We start from the raw sequence: 16,469 nt of genomic DNA on the forward strand, positions 1-16,469 counted from the left end.
TGCACTGAGTACATATGCACACACAGACCACACATACACACACATGAAAGCTACATTTATTAGCACATCTGTTTTTAGTGACACTTTTTTTTTTATTACACAGCAACCACCAAGGGTAGGGGTATACATTATTATTGTTCCATATCTGACAACATTTCACGGGTGAAGCAAGTTTACCTTTAGTAGAGTTTCAGAACAATCATGTAAATTAGTAAGCTTTCAGAACAATCACGTATGAGGGCTTACATGATTACGATGAAATAAATAGTAGAGTTTCAGAACAATCATGTAAATTAGTAAGCTTTCAGAACAATCACGTATGAGGGCTTACATGTTTACGATGAAATAAATAGTAGAGTTTCAGAACAATCATGTAATAGTCACTTTTCAGAACAATCACGCGTAACAGCCGTGTGCTGACAAAACCGAGTAAGTCCATTTAAAAAAAAGAAGATATTTTTCGTTCATCAAAAAAACCAAATCAATGCGCATCTTTTGTGTTCATTTCTACTTTTTAGAGTCCTTAAATAAGCAGATATGAACAAGTAAGTCCACAACCAAAAACAACTTTTTAAGTATGCATGAATGTTTTGGCAAAACAAAGTAAGTTTAAGGGGTTCCTAATTTTCGTATAATGATAGTTTCAAAATTCTTGTCAGAGGACTCATACAATAAAAAAAAAACCGCTTCAGTGGACTTACTCGGTTTTGTCAACACACGCCAGAACTGTGAGGGTTTGTTCCATGCTCAACGTCATTTCTACCGGTTTTTTCCGATGACGTGGTAGGCTATCATGAATGACAGACAGACTTCCATTTGCGCGGGTGACAGAGGAGGGAAAGCTGATTTGTGATGGTCATAGATACCATAAAAGAGGTGAAAATGGTGATACAGCGCACACACACACACCACGACCCTCGTCTCGATTCCCCCTCTATGTTAAAACATTTAGTCAAAACTTGACTAAATGTAAAAAGAACAAACAAAGTTCCGCGGCAATAGCGGGTTGCGGCAATAACGGGTTGCGGCAATAGCGGGTTGCGGCAATAACGGGTTGCGGCAATAGCGGGTTGCAGCAATAACGGGTTGCGGCAATAGCGGGTTGCGGCAATAACGGGCCGCGGCAATAACGGGCCGCGGCAATAGCGGGTGCCTCCCGAAAAAACGGTCATACACGTAAAAATTCCACTCGTGCAAAAAACACGAGTGTACGTGGGGGTTTCAGCCCACGAACGCAGAAAAAGAAGAAGCACCCTCTATCGCCTGAACAACAACAACAACAACAACAACAACAACAACAACAACAACCAACCAACCAACCAACCGACCAACAAACCAACCGTAAACAAATTACATATTAAGCTAGTTAAAGTTCCATAACGTTGCAGTAGGAAAATGGAGGATGAGAAAGCTGGAGCAAAGCAAGTACGACGGCGATGAAAGATGGAAACAAAGACGGAAAAAAGAAGAAGAAAAGGGAAGAAAGAGAAGTAAGAGAACAAGAATAAGATCGAAATCAGACGATACTAACCGATCAACCTTCCGTAAACCTGAAACTCGCACAAGCCGTAGAAAGTTAATCCACGGAGATCTACGTCTAAGCGTACATGAGTTCCAACCGCGCGTCTCTCACAAGGAATTTTCTTGGTGGAGTCTTCGTTGACAGCCTGGTTCATCGTGCACAGTGTGTTTTTTGATAGGTTTCCATGCATAAGATGTTCTTCAGATCCGACATGAACTGTGACGTTCATGGTTGGGAATAACATTTTTGTTTCTGCAATTGAAAAAGTGCCAAAGGTGTATATTCCCAAGACGCGGACACGTTTTCACACTTGTATTCAAATTCACATCATAAGGGACAACATACATTAGTACAGTAACGACTTCTGCCGATCAGAATCACGGCGTGTTAACTGGATCTGCCTATATGGTTTGTACACAATTGAAAGTGATACAAACTCAGTCCTGTTTGTGTTAAAATCAGGAGAGACATTTTAGGGTTCACTTAGGTCGAATATCATCTGCAGGCGTACTTTGTGTTGTCTGACAACCATTGGAACACACATTAAAGAAATACAGTGCTAAACCAATGTATTTTTGGCTCACGTAAGTGTAGCCTATGCGATCGTAACGTTGTCTGTCTGTGCGTGTGTGTGTGTGTGTGTGTGTGTGTGTGTGTGCGTGTGTATGTCTGTGGTAGAAACTTTAACATTTCGTCATTTGAAGACGTCACATTATGGCGTAAGAGGGTTAGACGTCACGCGAAGGAATTACTGAAAGTCTCGGTCATTTTGGCTCATTATTTTGAGCGGGCCGAGACTAGTTGGAAGGCACTATGGCGGAAAAGAGAGTTATCTTTTCATGTCTTGGCGTCTCAAATCTTATTAGTCAGAAAGCGCATGCACGTAGTCTCGACCAGCGCGTGGTGTGCTTCTTTCTGAGTACTTTACGTCACAAATTATACTTTACGTCCTTGATGATGACGTAAGTTAATTGTATGTGTTCTATTTCGTTGACTGAGCACGGCCGGGACCAGTTGGCGTGAGCGCCGGGATTTAGAGTTTCATTCGACATGTCAATGCATCGCAGTATGAAATAATACAGGTAGGAGGTTAGTCGATATCGACCAAAGTCGATAAGTGCATTCTTCACTATGGTATTGAGTCTGATTTCGTCGTCCATCTTGAATCAAAAAGCACTCTTCTTACAAAAAACAAAAAAAATCGTTGCGAGCTACGGCGAAGCTTCGCATGTCAAAACTGTAAAAGATTTTATCCAATCCTGAAAGTGTGTAAAATGTAAAAGATCCCGCTTTAAAACATGCAAGACAATGACAATTGTCCAGGTTGGAAAGAAACTTTAATCTTGCTGTGGCCTTGAAATTTGAGGAGGTTTGATGTGACTTGCATTATACCTGGGGGTCATCAAACTTTGGTAGTGTGCCAAGTTTCAACGCCCTAGCTTCAAAAACATGCGAGATAACCTCAATGACACATTTATTTTTTTGACCTCAACAAGACCCCGCTGTGACCTTGATGCTTGGCGTTTTTAAACAAAACTTTATAAAGACTAAACAGTGTAAAGGACAGCATACTCTAGAAATGTGTGTATTTTCACAGCTCGTGCTATAAACGCATTGGCGAATTGAAAATATTCCAAATTTTGAACCAAACCTGACCCCGCTATGACCTTGAAATTGACAAAAATTAACCAGGTCACTTTCTTTTTAAATGTCATCAGTATTCTAAAAGTATGCAAAGTTGGCTAAAGTGTAATGTTTCTAGCTTTAAAACATGTAAGACAACGAACATTTTCCAATTTGGAAAGCAACTTTACACCTTACTGTGACCTTTGAATTTGATGAGGTTTAATGCGACCTGCGCCACACAAAGGGGTCATTAAACCTTGGAAGTGTGCCAAGTTTCAAAGCCCTAGCTTTAAAAACATGCGAGAAATTCTCAATGACAAATCTTTATGTTTGACCTCAACGCAACCCTACTGTGACCTTGACCCTTTCAACCTAAACTGTAATCGCGTGTAGAGATTATCATACACTAAAAATGTCTGTATTTTCAAAGTTTGTGCCATAAACGCGCTGAATAAATTGACACTATTCCAAATTTTGAATAAGATGTGACCCCACTGTGACCTTGACATTTTAGAAAGATTAACCAGGTGGTCACTTTTGTTCTGAAATTCTGAAAGTATGTAAAGTTAGTAAAGTCTAACTGATCTTGCTTTAAAACATGTAAGACGTACAACGACAATTGTCCAGTTTGGAAAGGAAATTTAACCTAGCTGGTTTAATGTGATCTGTACCATATCTGGGGGTCACCATACTTTGGTAGTGTGCCAAGTTTCAAAGCCCTAGCTTCAGAAACGTGCGAGATAACCTGAATGCTACGTCTCAGTGCCATGTTGAATAATATAACGAACAAAATTCCCGTTATTTGTGAAATAATTTGAGTGCATTTGTCTTTTCTTTTCATAATTGGGTTCCAACGTCTGTTGTCTTAGCAAAAATCACAATATCAGTCTTGTTTATCAACTTTTATTTTTTAGCCCCTTTGTCCGCTTTTCGTGCGCACCTTTTGGCACTTAGTCATATATATATATATATATATATATATATATATATATGTATAGGTTACAACACGAGTGGTTTTTTATATGGCTTGTATTTCAGTCAAGACCCAGCGGATGAATATCATCGGGAGACACGAGCCTCTGGCGAGTGGCTCTCGATTGATATTCCCGCTGGGTCTTGACTGAAATACAAGCCATATAAAAAACCACGAGTGTTGTAATCTGTATATCCCATTCTACCATCAAACACAAAGTGTAGACTACTAGCGGCACTGTTGCGATCTGTGGAGTGTGAAACAGTGTTTTCAGCGAGACTTGGCCTTTTTGCAACCTTAAACTAAGTGACCGTCGCTGAAAAAATAAAACGAATGAGTGCATCTATAAGTACGCGGTAACACTACTTTCAGACCATTTAAAAGCGTTAAGTAAAGGTTCATAAGTTGCAAGAAAGTAATGAAGTCGTATAGAAATCCATTTAGTTGAAGCGCACAATTCTTTTGTTTTGCGTTTCAGGTCGGCGGAACGGGCGAAACCGGTTTGGGACCCATTTGGCTTACTCGACTCGATTCAGAATCGATTCCACGTTGTTTTTTTCGAACGCATTATTATACAATTAGTCTTATTGACAGAGAAGCAAATTTTAGGGAACACATATGTAGATTTAACCATTTGCTCCCTATTTGAAATGTATCTACATGATAAACTGTTTTGCGAGTGTGTTTGCATGGATGAACTTAAACTGGTATGGGTCACACAGTGAGGAAAACGCGATCGACACGTCTGTCACCGCCGATTGATTGCATTTTGAAGGAATATGACTGGATTACGGAAAAATATGTGGACTTACTGCAGAGCCAGGCAAAAGAGTAGACTTGCTCGCAAAACACGTGAAACAGCCGATGTTTGATAGCTGAAGGCGCACACCAAAACACACTACCGACAGATTCTCAAAAGTCGTCTGCTAACGATGCAAGGGGAGGGTACTCGTGTTTTTGTTTTGGTTCGCTAGCATCTGGTTATCTTGTAAGTTGAATGTTCGTTTTTTTCCACCTGCATTGCTTTCATAATGAAAGAAACTTTTGCTTATTGCATCTCATACATCAGATCAGTTCTGAGATTCATTTTTGCGTGCAACTGATATGGTTTTCTGAGCCGTGCAATACGATTTTAGAACTTCATACAAATGTGTCACATTGTTCGGCGCGAGGTCAAAGGTCGGGAGCAAAGTAGTTCTTCGCCCAAATCGGAATCTGCACTATCATATATTTTTGTGAGTCCATGATGTATTTATTGAGCTATAAAAATACAACATATATACCCATACTGAAGTAACAGAGACAAAGAAGTGATGTCGTGTGATATATATATATATATATATATATATATATATATATATATATATATATCGAGAGAGAGAGAGAGAGAGAGAGAGAGACAGACAGACAGACAGACAGACAGACATACAGACAGAGACAGAGAGAAACAGAGACAGAGAGAGACAGAGACTGAGACAGAGACAGAGAGAGACACAGAGAGAGACAGAGAGACAGAGTAATACTAAGTGTGGTAAATCAAAACGCGTTAAAATACTTTGACATTAAGTGTTTTTTGACACATTTTTTAAAACTTTTTAATGACTTTAAGTGCTTAAAGGATGATGGAAGTGAATTCCACACTGATATACCCGAAAAAGCAAGACTGGTCTTATAAAGGTCAATTCGTGGAATCAGTGGGATCAAGTTGACCGACCCATATCTGTCGGTAGCTTTATTAAATAAGAAGAATAAGAATAAGAATAAGAACACTTTATTATCTCATAGAGAAATTCAGGCGTGGTACATAAAGAATAATGTAATGATGTAATGTAAATCGGCACTCTACCGTAATACAATTTATGCATCAAAAAAAGGGCTTTATTGTTTAACTTGAGATGCTTTTCCAGTGGAAGAAAGTTAAGCATGTTTAATTTCATATATGTTGGGGCATTATCCTTTACGATGAGTTCAGCCGAGCGACGATAGAGAGAGAGAGAGAGAGAGAGAGAGAGAGAGAGAGAGAGAGAGAGAGAGAGAGAGAGAGAGAGAGAGAGAGAGAGAGAGAGAGAATGTGAGACCTGTCGATATAATGACGCCATAGATTCTGTAATTGAGGTATGACGACGGGTGCTCCTGGGGTGGATCCGATAAAGCAACGAGAAAGAAGCCTTTGAGAGTCCAACCACTGTGGAGGCACGTATATTTTTTTTCATCAACCAGCACGATCGGGTTGTCGAATCGTCGTCCCTCAGAGATAGCGTATATCGGTTTTCGTAGGGCCACGTTATAGCGAGACAACGCTTCAGCTAAACAAGTCATGTTAAAAAAATAAAGAACAAAGTGTCAAATTTGAGAAATTACCTTTTCTTTCTGTTTATTGCTACTCTTTGTCTCTGCCTATCTGTCTGTCTGTGACACACCCACACACATAATACACACACACACAAACGCACACACACACACACACACACACACACACATACACACACACACACAAACACACACACACGCACACACACACATACACACACACACACACTAACACACACCACACATACACACACATACACATACCCACATAAACACTCATACACATACTCACGCACGCACAGCTACATTTTTTTTCTCTCAAGCCAACAGCCAATCGGTCCGTGTCACGAGCGGTCATTTGTTGTATTTTGAAATCAGAGGCACACAATAACCTGCTATTCCTAAGCTAGCGGGAAGCGTTGAAACCTGAAACGACTCTAGTCAATGTATAAAGTACGTGGATCAGAGACTGTAGAGTACACAGAGACGACCCAAGCGATGCACACACACACACACACACACAAATGAGACAGGAAGGCATGTAGCTCCACCACGCGGAAGTCTGCAATGACCTATGTTCGCTTCCCGCTATAGTAGCCATGACGGGGAGCACACACCACCACGAAAGCGCAGTGGTAGATGTTGTGCAACCATGAACGGCACTAGTTCTCATTAAAAAGGATTCATAATGTTTACAAGAATAGAGCAGGTAAGGATCTGTTCACTTTTTCCTATCGATTAGTTTTAGAACATGAAAGTGGTAACGCGGCGAACTGCGTGTATTCTACTAGTTTAGAAACAGTAGTGTACACACATTGTGCTTAATTGCTACATTCTCTAAACAGTCCAAAATTATGCATGCTAATCATAGTTTCACATATACAAAGATGAATTTATCTTCTATTTTGTCTCATTTTGGCATGCAAGGTCGATCGATCGAAGCGCTTACATTTTAATCATGTTTAGATCGCAGATCTGAACCTCACCATACATTTACAGAGCTAAGTATTCAAGAGCACAACTATGAAGACACTGTTCTTCTTCGGACAAAATAATGTGCATACCACAATAAAGGAACACACTTATTTGCAACACTGCCCCAGAGCATAATTGTCTAATAGGTTCAAGGTGCTGGGAAGACGCCAAATTGATTAATTGTCTTATTTCCCGATTCAACCGGGATCTTTTTCGTTGGAAGCGATTAATTCCAGGCACCGTTCTCAATAAAAACAAAACAAAAAAGAAATGTTATAATGGGACATAACACTGCGTAATTAATAAACATAAGTAAGTAAACCTGTGTTAATAAGTAATCAATTATAATCACGAATGTGTTTACATAACTTTTTGTTTGTTTTTGTTTTTAATAACAGACGTTAACAAATAATCAGAATTCTTTCAGGATATATTTCATGAAATATATCAAGTTCAATACCTTTCGCTTTTTTTGTGTAATACATGTATAAATTTGACTGCGTTTGAATTTCTCCGAAAATACACGGGTAACAATTTTTTCTTCAAATGTTTAATCAAATTACACTGTCACTGAAATATATAATGAAATCTATCTCCGAGTTCTCCAAAACTGGCATTTTAATCTTATTCTTTCGTCATGCGGTATATCTAATATTCTGCCTTCTGTCAGTTAAAAAGGATGTTCACTAAATAACACATGTTTCAATTTGATGTTTATGCGTGCTAAATAGTCAGTCCAGGTGATGTTGTTGAATGATATTGCGAGTGTGTTTCGTCGGATAAGTTGCTGTTTATGTGAACAAATTTGATCGTTCTGTAAACGTCATGGGAAGCGGAATGGGTCTAAATAATGTTATTAAAATAATGCAATTTAAGCCTTGTCTTAAATTCGGTTATGACCTGGTTCAGAACATCACTCCGTAACAAGTAGCTAGTGAGACTGCCTGTCGGAAATAATTATTTGGTTTCTTTTCTGTAGAAAGTCACAAATAGGCAAATCAAGGGAGATAAAGCTCTCAACTTCCTGTTCGTCTTGAACAATGGTGTGGTATGTCGTATTGCTATAACTTGAGAGAGAAAAAATAACATTGGGGATGTTTTTTTCATTTGGGAATTGTTTTAATTTAGTATTTGGTACAAAGTATTCATAAATCAAAACATAATGAAAACAATTCGTTGGTCGATATTCCGAACTGAAGAAATTCTTCAGAAAATGTTCCCTTTTTGCACTTTTCACACTAGAGGCTTGTAAAATTAAATTCAAACCTATGCAAAAATGGTATAGTTTTGAAAGACAGAGGGAGTGAGAGAGGGATGGAGAATACGTGTTCTATTGAAAGTAATGACATTTCAATGGACTTACGGTCGAACCAGCGATGTGAAGAAGGGCCTGTAAAGATTTTGTAACAACAACAGAACTCGTTTAGTCTTCAGCAAATACCAATGTTTGTTTAAGTGCAATAAGAAGACTGAAACACACACACACACACACACACACACACACACACACACACACACACACACACACACACATACACACACACACACACACACATACACACACACACACACATACATACACACACACACACACACACACAGAAAACACACACATACGCACACGCACTCACATACATATGACACATACGCTCACATACGCACAGACAATTTAACATTAACTATCTATTGTCCGAGAACAATCTACGATCTCAAATATTTGTAAACAAAAGCATAATCAACAACAACATTAAACCATACTCTCTGAATTAAAAAAACAAACACACTTGGTACTCTTGGAAACTAGCAAACCAGCCTTAACTTTTTAAGGTAAAAATCAAATCATGGTTTAATTAGTATTTGGGACGTTTTCAAAAAATGTCGCCAAATGGGTCCCACTTTTTTCGGAAAATGAAGTTTCTAAAATCGTTACTTTAATTTTAGGTCGGCAATCTGCAGTCATTTATCAGTTAAAAACTAAAGTAAGCCACCTTAATGACGAGTATTACGAAAACTATCTTCAAAATGCGAGAGCTACAGTTCAGGCGTTTCACAAACAATGTCGTACGCGGGGAAGTTACACTATGTTTGCAATTTCGCGTATTACTTGACACTGTCACCATTTCTGTGGCTGTATGTTGCCCCTGAATGTAGTGGAATGTAAATTGTCAAATCAGCATATATTTTCTTAAAAATGCCCCCCCCCCCCCCCCCGCCCCCATTTGTTTCCTGCCCCGTTAGAGAAATATTGCGCGCCCTTGAACTTGTCTCTCCGGAACATGGGACGCATTCTTACGATACAAAAACATCGTCATCTCCGGGATGAATGGAGAAGAAACATTGTGAAAAGACAATTGAAAGCCCGCAGATACTCTAAACAGAGACAGGCAAATACCCGATTTTCTGTCAACACTACAGACAAGTCAGTAACTTTATTGAAATCATTTTTGCGTAATACAAGATACAAGATACAAGAAGTTTTATTGTCCTCATCAATACTAGGAAATTTGGCATGTGTGTGGCAAGACATGATACACTGATACATAGACATTTACAAAACACAACTGAAGTTCAATATCAGCACACCCACCGGCCCCCGTAGCGCAGTGGTTAGCGCATCGGGCTGCGGGCCGGGAGGTCGTGGGTCCGAATCCCATCAGGGTCATGTGGGTTTTTCGGGCTACGGTCGGCTCCTACCCAGAGTGGAAGTGCTATGGTTCTTATGGGAAGGCTGGGATCACACAGCCGAGTGTCATTCACTAAATGAATGCGACTTTGAGGGTGCTCAGGTTCTGTATACCTGACCAACACCGCAGGTGCGGCAGTTCTCGGGCCTGGTTGACGCCAGGATATATTATGACAGTAAGCGTAGAGTGCTGCCCTGTCACATAGTCTCAAACCAAATTGGAAATCCAAAGCATCATTATAATCATCCTCATCTCATTAATCATCCAAAATATAAATTGTCCTTGCTCTTGTGGCCCTTCATGCCCGGAGCTCTCATGGTGACCTTGGTCTCAGTGTTCCTGTTCGATCCTTCCCTGAATAGTAGTTCTGCTGTCAGTCTTCAACGTGTGACGTTCTGGGGGGGTCGACGGAGGGACGTGGTGGCGGTCTCCTCTCTGGAGGTGACGCTCACTCAGTCTGGCTCCGCGACTTTAAAGTCAATGTCGTTTGTAGGGGGCATAGTAGGTAGTGGGCTGCGTCCGTTAGCTCGGGACAGACCCACTACTGAACACCGTTGAAGTGACTCAGCAGAAGTGCAGTGTCATCTTCCGAGGGTAGCCTACCGCAGCGACCCGACATTCCCCCCTGGAGCGTCTGTAAAATCGACAAGTCTGGCAGCGGAACGAAATTCAGAGGTGGTTGGAGCAGCGAGTACAGGGACGGGGCGGTGTGAGAGCACAACGGGACAAGGGAACAAGTGTAAAGACGAAAAAAAAATAATAATAATATCAGCACACCCTTACGCAACATACCCACTACTTCATACACACAGGCTACATGTGCCCCTCGGACGTACGCAACCCACAATTCACCCAGTCATACAGCTCCACATGCACTTACTCATTCATGCAGCACTCTAGCACCCGGCCATGTACAACTCACACACTGGAACCCTCATACGGCTACATATTGCATTATAACACCCGCACAAACATTACAACCTCAAACATCGTACTAGATCTACAACTAACAAGCATACCTCCACTATCATGCACCGAATACATCATCATACATTACATCATAACATATTGCATTATAACACACGCACAAACATTACAACATCAGACATCGCACTATATCTACAACTAACAAACAATCATACACTATCAAACACCAAGTACGTCATCGTTCATTAAATTAAATCGTACCCCGCCACCCCACCCCACCCCACCATACATTCACAATCGACACAGAATACATCACCGTGCATATACATTACATCTTAACCCCCATACATTATCACGAATTACATTACATCATACCCCCCTATACGTACCACAGTTCACAGCACTCATTGTCCTTCCGCAGTCACAGTTCACATCACCCATAGTCCTCACAGCACAGTTCACATCACCCATAGTCCTCACAGTAACATTTCACAGCACTCAAGTCTATCTAGTATACTACATGTATCACATTCACAAGGACTGGTTGTAGAGTCGTACAGCCATCGGGAGGAACGAGTCCCTCATCCGGTTCGTCCTGGCCCGCCAGCACCTCAAACGGCGTGATGACTCACGCGTGGGCTCGCACGATGCGAGCGCCTGGTGCAGAGGGTGGCGGTTGTCAGAGCGGATCATGCTCAGCTTCTTCAGCGCCACACTCGGAAATTGAGTGCTGAGAGGCTGAAGCTCAGAGCCAATGATGGAGCCTGCTCTCTTCACGATCTTCTCCAACCTTCCCATGTCGCCCTTCTTTGCACTGCTGTGGTAGCAGAGCTGGTTGAAGGAGACGACACTCTGAATAGTCGCCTGGTAGAAGAGGTGGAGGATCTGTGGGTCGACGTGGAACTGCCGCAGCTTCCTCAGGAAGAAGAGCCTCTGGTTTGCCCGCTTGCACACGGCGTCCACGTTTGGTGACCAGTCGAGCTGGTTGTCGATGATGGTGCCCAGATACTTGTAGGTATCCACCATCTCGACTGGTTCGCCCTTGATGATGATGGGGTCGACGGCGGACTTGATTCGTCGGAAGTCCATGATGAGTTCCTTCGTCTTGCTCACGTTGAGCTCCAGGAAGTTGTCGTCGCATCACTGCACCAGCTCCTCCGCGGCGAGTATGTACGCCGATTCGTCGTTCTTCAGGATGAGACCTGACAGGGATGTGTCGTCTGCAAACTTCAGCAGCAGGTTGACAAGATCCCTGAGGCGACAGTCGGCGGTGTACAGCGTGAAGAGCGTGGGAGACAGCACGCAGCCTTGAGGGGCGCCTGTATTGGTGGCGACAGCCTCGGACAATACTTGTCCAATACGGACCCGCTGGGTTCGCTTCGTAAGGAAGCTGAAGACCCAACTGATCAGCACTGGATTGACGTCGAACTCCAGCAGCTTCCTCATCATGAGATGAGGCTGGATGGTGTTGAAGGCACTGCTGAAGTCGATGAACAGGACCCTGGCATAAGAGGAGGATTTCTCCAGGTGGGCGGAGACGTTGTGGACGAGGGTCAGGATCGCATCTTCAGTACTTCGGTTGCGGGTGTATGCAAACTGAAGAGGATCCTGATGGTCCTCTGTCTCCAACCTCAGCCTCCGAAGGACCAACTTCTCAGCGCACTTGAAGGGGATGGAGGTGAGCGCTACGGGCCTGTAGTCGTTCAGTGTCGAGGGATTGGGCTTCTTGGGCACAGGAACAATGGTGGAGCTCTTCCAGATTGCAGGGATGGAATGTTCGTCGAGGGACCTCTGGAAGAGCTCGCGGTAGACAGGGTCAAGGGAGTCTCCGCATTCCCGTAGACGCCTGCCAGTGATGTTGTCTGGGCCTGCAGCACTGCGTGATTTGACCTTCTTGAAGGTCGACCGGACTTCGTCGGTGGTGATGGTGATGGGCGTGGACGGGCGGCTGAGCACCTCCTCCATGACTTTCCGTTGTTCTTCGCTGAAGTCACGCTGATCGAACCGGGCGTAGAAAGTGTTCAGCTCTCCTGCCAGCTTCGCCTCATCCGTCGTCTTGAGTGGGACTTTCTTCGGCTTGTAGCCGGTGATGGTCTGGACGTCCTGCCAGTACTGCCTGGAGTTGCCCTCTCTAAAGTTATTCTCCAGCTTGGTCGCGAAGCGACATATGTCCTCGCTGATCTACATGGTAAGTTGCCGCTGGACAGCCTTCACCTCAACGCAGTCATCGCTCTTGAACGCCTCCCTCTTCCTGTAGAGCAGCCTCTTCAAACCCGGTGTTACCCAAGGCTTGGTGTTGGGGTAGACTGTGCAGGACTTGGTCTCAAGAACAGTGTCTGCGCAGAAGGCGATGTACGCCGAGGTGACGTCGGCTGTCGCATCGAGGCTGGGATCAGAGAAGATGCTCCAGTCTGTAGACTCAAAGCAGCCGCTAAGAGCCTCTGACGAGTCACTGGTCCACTTCTTCACCTCTCTCACGATGGGCTTCTCCCGCTTCAGACGCTGTCGGTACGTAGGCACCAGCTGCACCATGTTGTGGGGGCTCCTGCCGAGGCCAGGGAGTGGCTTGGAGCTGTAGGCGCCGCGGATGTTGCCGTAGCACAGGTCGATGGTCTTTGTCTTGTGAGTCAGACACGTGACGTACTGCTTGAAGTGGGGGAGCGCTCGGTTCAGCTTGCAGTGGTTGAAGTCCCAGAGCACAAGGCAAGGGGCATCGGGGGACTGCGAGGCCAACCTGTGCACAACCTCCGCCACCTTGGAGCAGGCCACCTTCGCATCTGCCTTGGGGTGAATGTACAGTAGTCACGAAGAGTTGGTTGAACTCCCGTGGGAGGTAGAAGGGCCGGAGGGCAACAGTTAAAAGTTCAATGTCCTCACAGCAGACCTGCTCCTTGATTGTGATGTTGGTGTACCCCTTGTTGCTGACAAATATGCAGACACCGCCTCCTCTAGACTTGCCAGTGTCCTCCTGGGTGCGGTCAAGTCGAACGACAGAAAAGCCAGGTAAATCTGGGTCCCCGTCATCCTCGGTCAACCACGACTCGGAAAAGCAGAGCAAGTTGGCGTCACGGTACTCGCGTAGATGTTGCACGCTCGCCAGACAACTCGTCGATCTTGTTCCTCATGAACTGTAGTCAGTTCATAGAAGTTGTGTCCCCAGTTCACAGCTTTCAGTTGAGATCGTCTGTTTCTTCACACCACGTGATCAATGTAGCCACCCCGTTTTCCAATGGCAGACTGCATCCTCATTGCCTTATTGTTCATTAAATTGGGGAATGTTTCCTGTGGAATGTTCTGGATTTATCTGAACAGTTTTGCCTTCAATTGCTGTAGGTTTCTTGGTCTGGGGTACATATTAGTGTATTAGCTTACATATTAGTTTTACCATCTCTCCGTACTGATATTTCAATGTCTTTTGGGGTACTCTTGTTTTAGACACCCCATATCTACACACACACACACACGTACACGCACGCGGAACAGGGTATATTGCAACAAATTAATTGGACTTACCCATTTCGGGAATGTGGACGACGTTGTCTGTAAAATTAAGTTGATGATAGAAAGGAAATGTGCAACAGTGATAGTATCCAGAAACAGACAGGCTGCCAACGTTCCAAATGTTTAGAAAAAAACAAAACAAGAATGGTAGGTTATTCGAACGCTTATTATTGACAAAACAAAACGTTACATTTACTAGTACGTCGACCCAAAGGTATTTGACGAAGACAGAGAGACAAACACTTGTGAAACAGATGATGAACTTGTCTCAAGATCGTGTGGCTCACTTGCAAAATGCCGGCAAAATATTCTTTGCGTCAACGTACTGGTAAATGTAACGTTTTATTCTGCCACTAATACACGTTTAAATTACCTACCATTTTTGTGGTTTGATTTGTTATGTTCCGCTCCATTATCCATGTTTTAATTTACACAAAATACACTGGCTAATGTAAGATTTGTTTTTATTCTCAACCAATGACGAAAGTTTTTGCAAAGACCAAGACAACAGGTTGGCCATCTCCAGTACAGTGTCGAATAAATGTGCGTATAAACTTTAAACAGACATCATTTCTTAGCCAATAGATTTTTTTTTTTTTTTTTTTTTTTTTTTTTTTTCTTTCTTTCTCTTTTCTCTTTTCTTTTTTTTTTTTTTTTTTTACAAGTTCGGCGCGCCACAAGTTCAGTTGACACTGAAAATGGACGCCGTAGTTTGGAGAGAGCAGCGGCAAGAGCAGCGATGTGACCGAAAGAGGCCGGTATATTTAATTTGGATGATTTATGTGTATAATATACGAAAGTGTGTGTGTGTGTGTGTGTGTGTGTTAGTAGGAGCACCGTTAAGCTGCCTTTTGACAACTTTATGATAGTAAATGTCAACATACACTACATGGCATCTCTATTCATGTAAAATGTCAGCTTAGCTAAAGTTTCCAAATAGGCGAATGATTTCTTTCCAACTTCATTTAGAATTACAAAATAAAGTTTCATCTCAAATCTGGACAGAATCGGCCTGTAAACTCTGCTCATTTTTCCCGGCATCTTAATGATTGTGCAAAGTCACTGACCGGATAACGTGGCTCACACCAGTATGTGTGTGTGTGTGTGTGTGTTTGTGTGTGGTTGTGTGTGTGTGTGTGTGTTTGTGTGTGTGTATGTGTGTGTGTGCCGCGTGCGTGCGTGCGTGTGTGTATGTGTGCGTGCGTTCGTGTGTGCGTGCGTGTGTGCGTGTGCGTGTGTGTGTGTGTGTAAATGCACCAGGCTGTCTATCTGCCTCTCCTGACCTATCATACCTGCCTTTTAATTCTATGTCAGTCTAACTGTTTATCTCTTTGTCTCTCGGATACTTCTTTCTGTGGCATGCACACTGTCCTGTGCTGAGTAATTGTGCTTATCTCTCAATGCAAACAAAACAACTAAATATTTCATGTGACGCTTTCAGTAATAACAACAGTATTTTAAGATTATTAAGCCGTTAACATTATTACTGCGGAGTTAACAGTCTCCCATTCTTTGGTCCTTACTAAGTGACCTTCATGTAAGCAAACAATCCATATTCTATTACTGCCTACGGTTTAAAGAAACTGATATTCCTTTTTGAAACGGCGTGGTCTTGAGTAGTATATATATACACTCTTAACTGAAGTGTCCCACTTTTGAACACACTTTTTGTTACCAGTTTGTTAGCCAATAGATTGACGACAAAGCAATTGGTTGGGTAATACTCATCTGCAATCAACGTGTATAATTTTCATCAGATGTGTGTGTGTGTGTGTGTGTGTGTCTGTGTGTGTGTGTGTGTGTACGTGCGTGTGTGTGTGTGTGTGTGTGTGTTTCGTGTGTTTTTGTGCATGCGTGCGCGTGTGTGTGTGTGTGTGTGTGTGTGTGTGTGTGTGTGTGTGTGTTTCGTGTGTTTTTGTGCATGCCTGCGCGCGTGTGTGTGTGTGTGTGT

General features: G+C 42.9%; 2 protein-coding genes across 2 annotated transcripts in view; both read right to left on the reverse strand.

Moving 5' to 3' along the window:
- The window catches only part of LOC138974558 (uncharacterized), a 30,424-nt gene extending 24,007 nt beyond the window's left edge, over positions 1 to 6,417 (reverse strand). Inside the window, exons 1-2 of the mRNA XM_070347276.1 lie at positions 6,200 to 6,417; positions 1,532 to 1,774 (exon numbers count right to left, since the gene is read on the reverse strand). Coding sequence (XP_070203377.1) covers positions 1,532 to 1,766 — 235 coding nt within the window. The 5' untranslated portion in view covers positions 1,767 to 1,774; positions 6,200 to 6,417. The remainder of the gene's footprint in view (positions 1 to 1,531; positions 1,775 to 6,199) is intronic.
- Positions 6,418 to 11,548: 5,131 nt separating this feature from the next.
- Positions 11,549 to 12,106, reverse strand: LOC138974559 (uncharacterized). Its single transcript, XM_070347277.1, has one exon. The coding sequence runs from the start codon at positions 12,104 to 12,106 to the stop codon at positions 11,549 to 11,551; it is 558 nt and encodes a 185-aa protein (XP_070203378.1).
- Between the last annotated feature and the right edge of the window lie 4,363 nt (positions 12,107 to 16,469).

The sequence above is a fragment of the Littorina saxatilis genome, linkage group LG8 (genome assembly GCF_037325665.1).
Source record: "Littorina saxatilis isolate snail1 linkage group LG8, US_GU_Lsax_2.0, whole genome shotgun sequence".
In the NCBI taxonomy this organism is placed as follows: Eukaryota; Metazoa; Mollusca; class Gastropoda; order Littorinimorpha; family Littorinidae; genus Littorina; species Littorina saxatilis.

Coding starts and splice junctions, on each gene's coding strand:
- LOC138974559 (XM_070347277.1), bottom strand. CDS start 12,106: ATGGACTTCCGACGAATCAAGTCCGCCGTCGACCCCATCATCATCAAG.